A 13,600-nucleotide genomic window follows, 5' to 3' on the forward strand; every position below is an offset into this window, starting at 1 on the left:
GGAAAATCGCTGCGATGCGAAGATTTTTACCGAGCGAACAACTCGGAATGACCCCCAATATCTTTACCCAGAGATAGAACATAAAAGCAGTCAGCAATTTCATATTTACATCCCAGCACAAACAGAGATATATGTTTGAGGTTAATGTCTATTTCATTGAAAGTTTGTGTCTTCCTCTACAGTAAGCTTATACCATTCTCTGGGGCTAGAATGATTATAATAGTGGTAGGTACACCCCCATTACCCACCAGTCAGACAGTAATTCCTCCCCTCCGGGAGATCCCAGAAGGATCGGTTAAGTGGGTGGTGAGGGAAGAATTGTTCCGCAAATGGCGTCATCACTGCCATAATTCAGCCATTTCCATATCACGGCGCAGGGGGCAGGGCTACGATGATATTTGGTTAATTGGCTTTCTCTGGATTCCCGTGAGAGCTTCCTGAAATTCTGGAATCTCCCGGACAGCCCGGTTTAGAGGGGAAGTGCAATGTGTACAGACATGCCAGTAAATATGATTTTACTCACCGGTAAATCTATTTCTCGTAGTCCGTAGTGGATGCTGGGACTCCGTAAGGACCATGGGGAATAGCGGCTCCGCAGGAGACTGGGCACAACTAAGAAAGCTTTAGGACTAACTGGTGTGCACTGGCTCCTCCCACTATGACCCTCCTCCAGACCTCAGTTAGGATACTGTGCCCGGAAGAGCTGACACAATAAGGAAGGATTTTGAATCCCGGGTAAGACTCATACCAGCCACACCAATCACACCGTATAACTCGTGATATTATACCCAGTTAACAGTATGAATATAACAGAGCCTCTCAACAGATGGCTCAACAATAACCCTTTAGTTAACAATAACTATATACAAGCATTGCAGACAGTCCGCACTTGGGACGGGCGCCCAGCATCCACTACGGACTACGAGAAATAGATTTACCGGTGAGTAAAATCTTATTTTCTCTAACGTCCTAAGTGGATGCTGGGACTCCGTAAGGACCATGGGGATTATACCAAAGCTCCCAAACGGGCGGGAGAGTGCGGATGACTCTGCAGCACCGAATGAGAGAACTCAAGGTCCTCCTCAGCCAGGGTATCAAATTTGTAGAATTTTGCAAACGTGTTTGCCCCTGACCAAGTAGCTGCTCGGCAAAGTTGTAAAGCCGAGACCCCTCGGGCAGCCGCCCAAGAAGAGCCCACCTTCCTCGTGGAATGGGCTTTTACAGATTTAGGCTGCGGCAGTCCAGCCGCAGAATGCGCAAGCTGAATTGAGCTACAAATCCAGCGAGCAATAGTCTGCTTCGAAGCAGGAGCACCCAGTTTGTTGGGTGCATACAGGATAAATAGCGAGTCAGTCTTCCTGACTCCAGCCGTCCTGGAAACATAAATTTTCAAGGCCCTGACTACGTCCAGTAACTTGGAGTCCTCCAAGTCCCTAGTAGCCGCAGGCACAACATTAGGTTGGTTCAAGTGAAAAGCTGACACCACCTTAGGGAGAAACTGGGGACGAGTCCTCAATTCTGCCCTATCCATATGGAAAATCAGATAAGGGCTTTTACATGACAAAGCCGCCAATTCTGATACACGCCTGGCCGAAGCCAAGGCCAACAACATGACCACTTTCCACGTGAGATATTTCAAATCCACGGTCTTAAGTGGCTCAAACCAATGTGACTTTAGGAAATTCAACACCACGTTGAGATCCCAAGGTGCCACTGGAGGCACAAAAGGGGGCTGGATATGCAGCACTCCCTTAACAAACGTTTGAACTTCAGGTAGGGAAGCCAGTTCTCTCTGGAAGAAAATCGACAGAGCCGAAATCTGGACCTTAATGGAACCCAATTTTAGGCCCATAGTCACCCCTGACTGTAGAAAGTGCAGGAAACGACCCAGCTGAAATTCTTCCGTTGGGGCCTTCCTGGCCTCACACCACGCAACATATTTCCGCCATATGCGGTGATAATGGTTTGCGGTTACTTCTTTCCTAGCTTTAATCAGCGTAGGAATGACTTCCTCCGGAATGCCCTTTTCCTTCAGGATCCGGTGTTCAACCGCCATGCCGTCAAACGCAGCTGCGGTAAGTCTTGGAACAGACAGGGCCCCTGCTGTAGCAGGTCCTGTCTGAGCGGCAGAGGCCATGGGTCCTCTGAGATCATTTCTTGAAGTTCCGGGTACCAAGCCCTTCTTGGCCAATCCGGAACAATGAGTATGGTTCTTACTCCTCTTCTCCTTATTATCCTCAGTACCTTTGGTATGAGAGGAAGAGGAGGGAACACATAAACCGACCGGTACACCCACGGTGTCACTAGAGCGTCCACAGCTATCGCCTGCGGGTCTCTTGACCTGGCGCAATACTTTTCTAGCTTTTTGTTTAGGCGGGACGCCATCATGTCCACCTGTGGCCTTTCCCAACGGTTTACAATCATTTGGAAGACTTCTGGATGAAGTCCCCACTCTCCCGGGTGGAGGTCGTGCCTGCTGAGGAAGTCTGCTTCCCAGTTGTCCACTCCCGGAATGAACACTGCTGACAGTGCTAACACGTGATTTTCCGCCCATCGGAGAATCCTTGTGGCTTCTGCCATCGCCGTCCTGCTTCTCGTGCCGCCCTGTCGGTTTACATGGGCGACCGCCGTGATGTTGTCTGACTGGATCAGTACCGGCTGGTTTTGAAGCAGGGGTTTTGCCTGACTTAGGGCATTGTAAATGGCCCTTAGTTCCAGAACATTTATGTGTAGGGAAGTCTCCTGACTTGACCATAGTCCTTGGAAGTTTCTTCCCTGTGTGACTGCCCCCCAGCCTCGAAGGCTGGCATCCGTGGTCACCAGGACCCAGTCCTGTATGCCGAATCTGCGGCCCTCTCTGAGATGAGCACTCTGCAGCCACCACAGCAGAGACACCCTGGTCCTTGGAGACAGGGTTATCAGCCGATGCATTTGAAGATGCGATCCGGACCATTGGTCCAACAGGTCCCACTGAAAGGTTCTGGCATGGAACCTGCCGAATGGAATTGCTTCGTAGGAAGCTACCATCTTTCCCAGGACTCGCGTGCAGTGACGCACCGACACCATCTCTCTGACTAGAGATGACAGCTCCTTGGCTTTTTCCTCTGGGAGAAACACTTTTTTCTGGACTGTGTCCAGAATCATCCCCAGGAACAGTAGACGTGTCGCAGGAACCAGCTGTGACTTTGGAATGTTTAGAATCCAGCCGTGCTGTTGTAGCACTTCCCGAGATAGTGCTACCCCGACCCACAACTGCTCTCTGGACCTCGCCTTTATCAGGAGATCGTCCAAGTATGGGATAATTAAAACTCCCTTTTTTCGAAGGAGTATCATCATTTCGGCCATTACCTTGGTAATTACCCTCGGTGCCGTGGACAGGCCGAACGGCAGCGTCTGGAATTGGTAATGACAATCCTGTACCACAAATCTGAGGTACTCCTGGTGAGGATGGTAAATGGGGACATGCAGGTAAGCATCCTTGATGTCCAGTGATACCATGTAATCCCCCTCTTCCAGGCTTGCAATAACCGCCCTGAGCGATTCCATCTTGAACTTGAATTTTTTTATATATGTGTTCAAGGATTTCAAATTTAAAATGGGTCTCACCGAACCGTCCGGTTTCGGTACCACAAACATTGTGGAATAGTAACCCCGTCCTTGTTGAAGAAGGGGCACCTTGACTATCACCTGCTGGGAATACAGCTTGTGAATTGCCTCTATCACAGCCTACCTGCCTGAGGGAGTTGTTGGCAAGGCAGATTTGAGGAAACGGCGGGGGGGGGAAATGTCTCGAATTCCAGCCTGTACCCCTGAGATACCACTTGAAGGATCCAGGGATCTACTTGTGAGCGAGCCCACTGATTGCTGAAGTTTTTGAGACGGGCCCCCACCGTACCTGGCTCCGCCTGTTGAGCCCCAGCGTCATGCGGCGGACTTAGAAGAAGAAGCGGGGGAGGACTTTTGTTCCTGGGAACTGGCTGCATGCTGCAGCTTTTTTCCCCTACCTCTGCCTCTGGGCAGAAAGGACGCGCCTCTACCCCGCCTGCTCTTTTGGGGACGAAAGGACTGTACCTGATAATACGGTACTTTCTTTGGTTGTGAGGGGACATGTGGTAAAAATGCTGACTTCCCAGCCGTTGCTGTGGACACTAGGTCTGAAAGACCATCGCCGAACAACTCCTCACCCTTATAAGGCAAAACTTCCATGTGCCTTTTAGAATCTGCATCACCTGTCCACTGCCGAGTCCATAACCCTCTCCTGGCAGAAATGGATAATGCACTTATTTTAGATGCCAGCCGGCAAATATCCCTCTGTGCATCTCTCATGTATAAGAAAGCGTCTTTAATATGCTCTACGTTCAGCAATATAGTGTCCCTGTCTAGGGTGTCAATGTTTTCTGACAGGGAATCTGACCACGCAGCAGCAGCACTGCACATCCATGCTGAAGCAATAGCTGGTCTCAGTATAATACCAGTGTGTGTATATATAGCCTTCAGGAGAGCCTCCTGCTTTCTATCAGCAGGCTCCTTCAGGGCGGCCGTATCCGGAGACGGTAGTGCCACCTTTTTTGATAAGCGTGTAAGCGCTTTATCCACCTTAGGGGGTGTTTCACAACGTGACCTATCCTCTGGCGGGAAAGGGTACGCCATTAGTAACTTTTTAGAAATTACCAATTTTTTATCTGGGCAAGCCCACGCTACTTCACACACTTCATTTAATTCTTCAGAAGGGGGAAAAACTACTGGGAGTTTTTTCTCTCCAAACATAATACCCTTTTTTGTGGTACCTGGGGTCACATCAGAAATGTGTAAAACATTTTTCATTGCCTCAATCATGTAACGAGTGGCCCTGCTGGACATAACATTAGTCTCTTCATCGTCGACACTGGTATCAGTATCCGTGTCGACATCTGTGTCTGCCATCTGAGGTAGCGGGCGTTTTAGAGCCCCTGATGGCCTTTGAGACGTCTGGGCAGGCACGAGCTGAGAAGCCGGCTGTCCCACATTTGGCATGTCATCAAATTTTTTATGTAAGGAGTCGACACTTTCACGTAATTCCTTCCACAAGTCCATCCACTCAGGTGTCTGCCCCGCAGGGGGTGACAACACATTTACAGGCATTTGCTCCGCCTCCATAAAAGTCTCCTCATCAAACATGTCGACACAGCCGTACCGACACACCGTACACACACAGGGAATGCTCTGACAGGAGACAGGACCCCACAAAGCCCTTTGGGGAGACAGAGAGAGAGTATGCCAGCACACACCAGAGCGCTATATAATACAGGGATTAACTAAATTATATCCCCTTATAGCTGCTATATGTATATTGCGCCTAAATTTAGTGCCCCCCCTCTCTTTTTTACCCTTTCTGTAGTGTAGACTGCAGGGGAGAGCCAGGGAGCTTCCTTCCAGCGGAGCTGTGAGGGAGAAATGGCGCCAGTGTGCTGAGGGAGATAGCTCCGCCCCTTTTTCGGCTGACTTTTCTCCCGCTTTTTAATGAATTCTGGCAGGGGTATTTATCACATATATAGCCTCTGGGGCTATATATTGTGATATATTTGCCAGCCAAGGTGTTTTTATTGCTGCTCAGGGCGCCCCCCCCCCAGCGCCCTGCACCCTCAGTGACCGGAGTGTGAAGTGTGTATGAGGAGCAATGGCGCACAGCTGCAGTGCTGTGCGCTACCTTGGTGAAGACTGATGTCTTCTGCCGCCGATTTTCCGGACTCTTCTTGCTTCTGGCTCTGTAAGGGGGCCGGCGGCGCGGCTTCGGGACAGAACATCAATGGCCGGTTCCATGCGGTCGATCCCTCTGGAGCTAATGGTGTCCAGTAGCCTAAGAAGCCCAAGCTACCACCAGTTAGGTAGGTTCGCTTCTTCTCCCCTTAGTCCCTCGCTGCAGTGAGTCTGTTGCCAGCAGATCTCACTGTAAAATAAAAAAACTAAAATATACTTTCTCTCTAGGAGCTCAGGAGAGCCCCTAGTGTGCATCCAGCTCAGCCGGGCACAAGAATCTAACTGAGGTCTGGAGGAGGGTCATAGTGGGAGGAGCCAGTGCACACCAGTTAGTCCTAAAGCTTTCTTAGTTGTGCCCAGTCTCCTGCGGAGCCGCTATTCCCCATGGTCCTTACGGAGTCCCAGCATCCACTTAGGACGTTAGAGAAAATAAGAATTTACTTACCGATAATTCTATTTCTCGTAGTCCGTAGTGGATGCTGGGGACTCCGTAAGGACCATGGGGAATAGCGGCTCCGCAGGAGACTGGGCACAAAAGTAAAGCTTTAGGACTACCTGGTGTGCACTGGCTCCTCCCCCTATGACCCTCCTCCAAGCCTCAGTTAGGATACTGTGCCCGGACGAGCGTACACAATAAGGAAGGATTTTGAATCCCGGGTAAGACTCATACCAGCCACACCAATCACACCGTATAACTTGTGATCTAAACCCAGTTAACAGCATGATAACAGAGGAGCCTCTAGAAAAGATGGCTCACTACAGCAATAACCCGATTTTTGGTAACAATAACTATGTACAAGTATTGCAGACAATCCGCACTTGGGATGGGCGCCCAGCATCCACTACGGACTACGAGAAATAGAATTATCGGTAAGTAAATTCTTATTTTCTCTGACGTCCTAGTGGATGCTGGGGACTCCGTAAGGACCATGGGGATTATACCAAAGCTCCCAAACGGGCGGGAGAGTGCGGATGACTCTGCAGCACCAAATGAGAGAACTCCAGGTCCTCCTCAGCCAGGGTATCAAATTTGTAGAATTTTACAAACGTATTTGCTCCTGACCAAGTAGCTGCTCGGCAAAGTTGTAAAGCCGAGACCCCTCGGGCAGCCGCCCAAGATGAGCCCACCTTCCTTGTGGAGTGGGCATTTACATATTTTTGGCTGTGGCAGGCCTGCCACAGAATGTGCAAGCTGAATTGTACTACAAATCCAACGAGCAATAGTCTGCTTAGAAGCAGGAGCACCCAGCTTGTTGGGTGCATACAGGATAAACAGCGAGTCAGATTTTCTGACTCCAGCCGTCCTGGAAACATATATTTTCAGGGCCCTGACAACGTCTAGCAACTTGGAGTCCTCCAAGTCCCTAGTAGCCGCAGGCACCACAATAGGTTGGTTCAGGTGAAACGCTGAAACCACCTTAGGGAGAAACTGAGGACGAGTCCTCAATTCCGCCCTGTCCGAATGGAAAATCAGATAAGGGCTTTTACAGGATAAAGCCGCCAATTCTGACACGCGCCTGGCCCAGGCCAGGGCCAACAACAGCATGACCACTTTTCATGTGAGATATTTTAACTCCACAGATTTAAGTGGTTCAAACCAATGTGACTTTTGGAACCCAAAAACTACATTGAGATCCCAAGGTGCCACTGGAGGCACAAAAGGAGGCTGTATATGCAGTACCCCTTTTACAAACGTCTGAACTTCAGGGACTGAAGCTAGTTCTTTTTGGAAGAAAATTGACAGGGCCGAAATTTGAACCTTAATGGACCCCAATTTCAGGCCCATAGACACTCCTGTTTGCAGGAAATGTAGGAATCGACCCAGTTGAATTTCCTCCGTCGGGCCTTACTGGCCTCGCACTACGCAACATATTTTCGCCAAATGCGGTGATAATGTTTTGCGGTTACATCCTTCCTGGCTTTGATCAGGATAGGGATGACTTCATCCGGAATGCCTTTTTCCTTCAGGATCCGGCGTTCAACCGCCATGCCGTCAAACGCAGCCGCGGTAAGTCTTGGAACAGACAGGGTCCTTGCTGGAGCAGGTCCCTTCTTAGAGGTAGAGGCCACGGATCCTCCGTGAGCATCTCTTGAAGTTCCGGTTACCAAATCCTTCTTGGCCAATCCGGAGCCACGAATATAGTGCTTACTCCTCTCCATCTTATAATTCTCAGTACCTTGGGTATGAGAGGCAGAGGAGGGAACACATACACTGACTGGTACACCCACGGTGTTACCAGAGCGTCTACAGCTATTGCCTGAGGGTCCCTTGACCTGGCGCAATACCTGTCGAGTTTTTCCCAACGGTTTATAATCATGTGGAAGACTTCTGGGTGAAGTCCCCACTCTCCCGGGTGGAGGTCGTGTCTGCTGAGGAAGTCTGCTTCCCAGTTGTCCACTCCCGGAATGAATACTGCTGACAGTGCTATCACATGATTTTCCGCCCAGCGAAGAATCCTTGCAGCTTCTGCCATTGCCCTCCTGCTTCTTGTGCCACCCTGTCTGTTTACGTGGGTGACTACCGTGATGTTGTCCGACTGGATCAACACCGGCTGACCTTGAAGCAGAGGTCTTGCTAAGCTTAGAGCATTGTAAATGGCCCTTAGCTTCAGGATATTTATGTGAAGTGATGTCTCCAGGCTTGACCATAAGCCCTGGAAATTCCTTCCCTGTGTGACTGCTCCCCAGCCTCGCAGGCTGGCATCCGTGGTCACCAGGACCCAGTCCTGAATGCCGAATCTGCGGCCCTCTAGAAGATGAGCACTCTGCAACCACCACAGGAGGGACACCCTTGTCCTTGGTGACAGGGTTATCCGCTGATGCATCTGAAGATGCGACCCGGATCATTTGTCCAGCAGGTCCCACTGGAAAATTCTTGCGTGGAATCTGCCGAATGGGATTGCTTCGTAGGAAGCCACCATTTTTCCCAGAACCCTTGTGCATTGATGCACTGAGACTTGGCTCGGTTTTAGGAGGTTCTTGACTAGCTCGGATAACTCCCTGGCTTTCTCCTCCGGGAGAAACACCTTTTTCTGGACTGTGTCCAGGATCATCCCTAGGAACAGAAGACGAGTCGTCGGAACCAGCTGCGATTTTGGAATATTGAGAATCCAACCGTGCTGCCGCAACACTACCTGAGATAGTGCTACACCGACCTCCAACTGTTCTCTGGATCTTACCCTTATCAGGAGATCGTCCAAGTAAGGGATAACTAAAACTCCCTTCCTTCGAAGGAGTATCATCATTTCGGCCATTACCTTGGTAAAGACCCGGGGTGCCGTGGACCATCCAAACGGCAGCGTCTGAAACTGATAGTGACAGTTCTGTACCACAAACCTGAGGTACCCTTGGTGAGAAGGGTAAATTGGGACATGAAGGTAAGCATCCTTGATGTCCCGAGACACCATGTAGTCCCCTTCTTCCAGGTTCGCAATCACTGCTCTGAGTGACTCCATCTTGAATTTGAACTTCTGTATGTAAGTGTTCAAAGATTTTAGATTTAAAATCGGTCTCACCGAGCCGTCCGGCTTCGGTACCACAACAGTGTGGAATAATACCCCTTTCCCTGTTGCAGGAGGGGTACCTTGATTATCATCTGCTGGGAATACAGCTTGTGAATGGCTTCCAAAACTGCCTCCCTGTCGGAGGGAGACGTCGGTAAAGCCGACTTTAGGAAACGGCGAGGGGGAGACGTCTCGAATTCCAATTTGTACCCCTGAGATACCACCTGAAGGATCCAGGGGTCTACTTGCGAGTGAGCCCACTGCGCGCTGAAATTCTTGAGACGGGCCCCCACCGTGCCTGAGTCCGCTTGTAAAGCCCCAGCGTCATGCTGAGGGCTTGGCAGAGGCGGGAGAGGGCTTCTGTTCCTGGGAACTGGCTGATTTCTGCATTTTTTTTCCTCTCCCTCTGTCACGGGGCAGAAATGAGGAACCTTTTGCCCGCTTGTCCTTATGGGAACGAAAGGACTGCGCCTGATAATACGGCGTCTTCTTATGTTGAGAGGCGACCTGGGGTAAAAACGTGGATTTCCCAGCTGTTGCCGTGGCCACCAGGTCTGAAAGACCGACCCCAAATAACTCCTCCCCTTTATAAGGCAATACTTCCATATGCCGTTTGGAATCCGCATCACCTGACCACTGTCGTGTCCATAACCCTCTTCTGGCAGAAATGGACAACGCACTTACTCTTGATGCCAGTCGGCAAATATTCCGCTGTGCATCACGCATATATAGAAATGCATCTTTTAAATGCTCTATAGGCAATAATATACTGTCCCTATCTAGGGTATCAATATTTTCAGTCAGGGAATCCGACCACGCCAACCCAGCACTGCACATCCAGGCTGAGGCGATTGCTGGTCGCAGTATAACACCAGTATGTGTGTAAATACATTTTAGGATACCCTCCTGCTTTCTATCAGCAGGATCCTTAAGGGCGGCCATCTCAGGAGAGGGTAGAGCCCTTGTTTTGACAAGCGTGTGAGCGCTTTATCCACCCTAGGGGGTGTTTCCCAACGCACCCTAACCTCTGGCGGGAAAGGATATAATGCCAATAACTTTTTTATCGGGGGAAACCCACGCTTCATCACACACCTCATTTAATTTCTCAGATTCAGGAAAACTACAGGTAGTTTTTCCTCACCGAACATAATACCCCTTTTTAGTGGTACTTGTATTATCAGAAATGTGTAAAACATTTTTCATTGCCTCAATCATGTAACGTGTGGCCCTACTGGAAGTCACATTTGTCTCTTCACCGTCGACACTGGAGTCAGTATCCGTGTCGGCGTCTGTATCTGCCATCTGAGGTAACGGGCGCTTTAGAGCCCCTGACGGCCTATGAGACGTCTGGACAGGCACAAGCTGAGTAGCCGGCTGTCTCATGTCAACCACTGTCTTTTGTAAAGAGCTGACACTGTTAATTCCTTCCAACAGTTCACCCACTCAGGTGTCGACCCCCTAGGGGGTGACATCCCTATTACAGGCAATTTGCTCCGCCTCCACATCATTTTCCTCCTCATACATGTCGACACAAACGTACCGACACACAGCACACACACACAGGGAATGCTCTGATAGAGGACAGGACCCCACTAGCCCTTTGGGGAGACAGAGGGAGAGTTTGCCAGCACACACCAGAGCGCTATATATATATATATACAGGGATAACCTTATATAAGTGTTTTTCCCCTTATAGCTGCTGTATTGTTAATACTGCGCCTAATTAGTGCCCCCCTCTCTTTTTTAACCCTTTCTGTAGTGTAGTGACTGCAGGGGAGAGCCAGGGGAGCTTCCCTCCAACGGAGCTGTGAGGGAAAATGGCGCCAGTGTGCTGAGGAGATAGGCTCCGCCCCTTTTTCGCGGACTTTTCTCCTGCTTTTTTATGGATTCTGGCAGGGGTTAAAATTCATCCATATAGCCCTGGGGGCTATATGTGATGTATTTTCGCCAGCCAAGGTGTTTTTATTGCTGCTCAGGGCGCCCCCCCCTAGCGCCCTGCTCCCTCAGTGACCGAAGTGTGAAGTGTGCTGAGGAGCAATGGCGCACAGCTGCAGTGCTGTGCGCTACCTTGGTGAAGACAGGATGTCTTCTGCCGCCGATTTTCCGGACCTCTTCTTGCTTCTGGCTCTGTAAGGGGGCCGGCGGCGCGGCTCTGGGACCGGACTCCATGGCTGGGCCTGTGTTCGATCCCTCTGGAGCTAATGGTGTCCAGTAGCCTAAGAAGCCCAATCCACTCTGCACGCAGGTGAGTTCGCTTCTTCTCCCCTTAGTCCCTCGATGCAGTGAGCCTGTTGCCAGCAGGTCTCACTGAAAATAAAAAACCTAAAACTAAACTTTTCACTAAGCAGCTCAGGAGAGCCACCTAGTGTGCACCCTTCTCGTTCGGGCACAAAAATCTAACTGAGGCTTGGAGGAGGGTCATAGGGGGAGGAGCCAGTGCACACCAGGTAGTCCTAAAGCTTTACTTTTGTGCCCAGTCTCCTGCGGAGCCGCTATTCCCCATGGTCCTTACGGAGTCCCCAGCATCCACTAGGACGTCCGAGAAATGGGGTTATTATATCAGGGGATGCAGATTGCTGATTTACCTACATGTTTATCTGTAACAAGCTGGAGAACATAATAATCTAGAGTGTTATTTATCAGCTCCGATCAGGCTTTGTTATTCCTCCCATCCCTTATACCCAGTCATATACGATTCCATGTGCGGACCATAAAAGAGAATTTATAACGGCAGCCCAGCACCACATTAATAAGGAATGAGGCCTCAAGGCTTACCTTCAGAGGAGATATATGCGATTGCATCACGTAGCCGTGGACATTTTCTATTTGCGACAGGTTCTTCTCTGACACGTGGACAAGCTCAGGACCTTTGAGGTCGTGGGTTAATCGCGGCAGTGAATGGTCGTGCGGAGGGGTGTCCTCATCTTGGTAACGGTATTTCTGGAGGGGAAAGATACACATCAGTGGTTAATACCCAGGTCTCTTCCTCTAGTACACAGGAGTCATGTACTGTATGCAATGGTATACGGCCTTTAGATCGACAGCACCTAGGTGGACACTCATTAGGTCGACCACTATTGGTCGACATGCATTAGGTCGACGTGCTCACTAGGTTGACCTGACAAAGGTCGACACATGAAAATATCGACAATAGTTTTTCAAAAAAATTTACCTTTTTTTGAACTTTTTCATACTTTGCGATCCATGTGGACTACAATTGGGAATAGTAACCTTGGCGAGCCGTGCGAGGGGACACGGTGCACTAATTGGAGTTCCCAGTCACTTTACGAAGAAAACTACACCAATTTTTTTTAAACTCATGTTGACATTTTGTCATGTCAACCTTTTTCAATGTCAACATAATGACCGTGTCGACCTATTTCAGGTGTCAACCTAGTCACTGTCGACCAATAGTGGTCGACCTAATAACTGTCGACCTGGTTACTGTCAACCCAACGAAAAAACACCCGTATGCAATCAGTGATACTGATTGGACCTAATGTAGCAGAGAACCTGCAGAACGTTGATAGGAAATGCAGGTGACCATAAATCCAGCTTCTGCGTAAAGCACTGGAAGTCACCAGGCTCATCCTATAGAGGCACTTGTCACCTGTAGTAATTAGGGGTGTGGTATGATATATAGGCAGTCGTAATATTGTGGTCATATTCAATTTGTGAGGCCGGGCTGTCACATCACTAGGTTCCACCCCTGCCGTGGCAAGAATCCAGCGACTCGCCGCAGGTTCCCAGACAGGGGTGTAACGAAATGACACAATTTCGAATATCAACATTGTTAAGGTTGACTACATCCCGAAAAATAGCTCCGTAGTACATTTTATATTGTAGCGTAATTATTTCCTGTCATACAGCCGTATCGCACTCTCCTGTAGGCGTTTTCTGTTTTAGCAGCACATAAATCCCAAAACTGAGGTAAAATCCACAGGTCCACTCCCTTTACCGGACCACTCACACCCCAATCCAGCACCCACACTCCCTCTGCCCTCTTGTCTGCACCCACCTCAACATCCTGCAGATTCATCCATGCCTGTTGCCTGTTGTGCAAACACCCAAATGTCGGGGGAGCTTCTCCCAGACTCCAAAGAGAGTAGACCAGTCTCTTGGATCCAACCACTTCCCCGGAGAAGTGGGAGACTCAGTTTACCTCAAATAAAGCAATTTGAGGGAAACTGTGTCATTGTGCTGCAAATCGCAACATGGTACAGTGGTGGGTTGGGCTATAATATTGAAATTCACAGGCCATGTCCCCCACATCTCCCACCTGGGCCTCCCACTTCAGTATCTCATGTGGAGGTGCGAGCAAAAATGGCCGATATTAGGATTTATTCCAGTAGCAACGGTGG

The 13,600-nt window shown here is 49.6% G+C and overlaps 1 protein-coding gene across 1 annotated transcript in view; it reads right to left on the reverse strand.

Moving 5' to 3' along the window:
• DLG2 (discs large MAGUK scaffold protein 2) overlaps nucleotides 1-13,600 on the reverse strand; it is a 1,975,700-nt gene that overhangs the window by 979,658 nt on the left and 982,442 nt on the right. The window contains exon 5 of the mRNA XM_063950647.1: nucleotides 12,015-12,179. Coding sequence (XP_063806717.1) covers nucleotides 12,015-12,179 — 165 coding nt within the window. The remainder of the gene's footprint in view (nucleotides 1-12,014; nucleotides 12,180-13,600) is intronic.

Source organism: Pseudophryne corroboree, chromosome 2, assembly GCF_028390025.1.
Source record: "Pseudophryne corroboree isolate aPseCor3 chromosome 2, aPseCor3.hap2, whole genome shotgun sequence".
NCBI classification, from domain to species: domain Eukaryota; kingdom Metazoa; phylum Chordata; class Amphibia; order Anura; family Myobatrachidae; genus Pseudophryne; species Pseudophryne corroboree.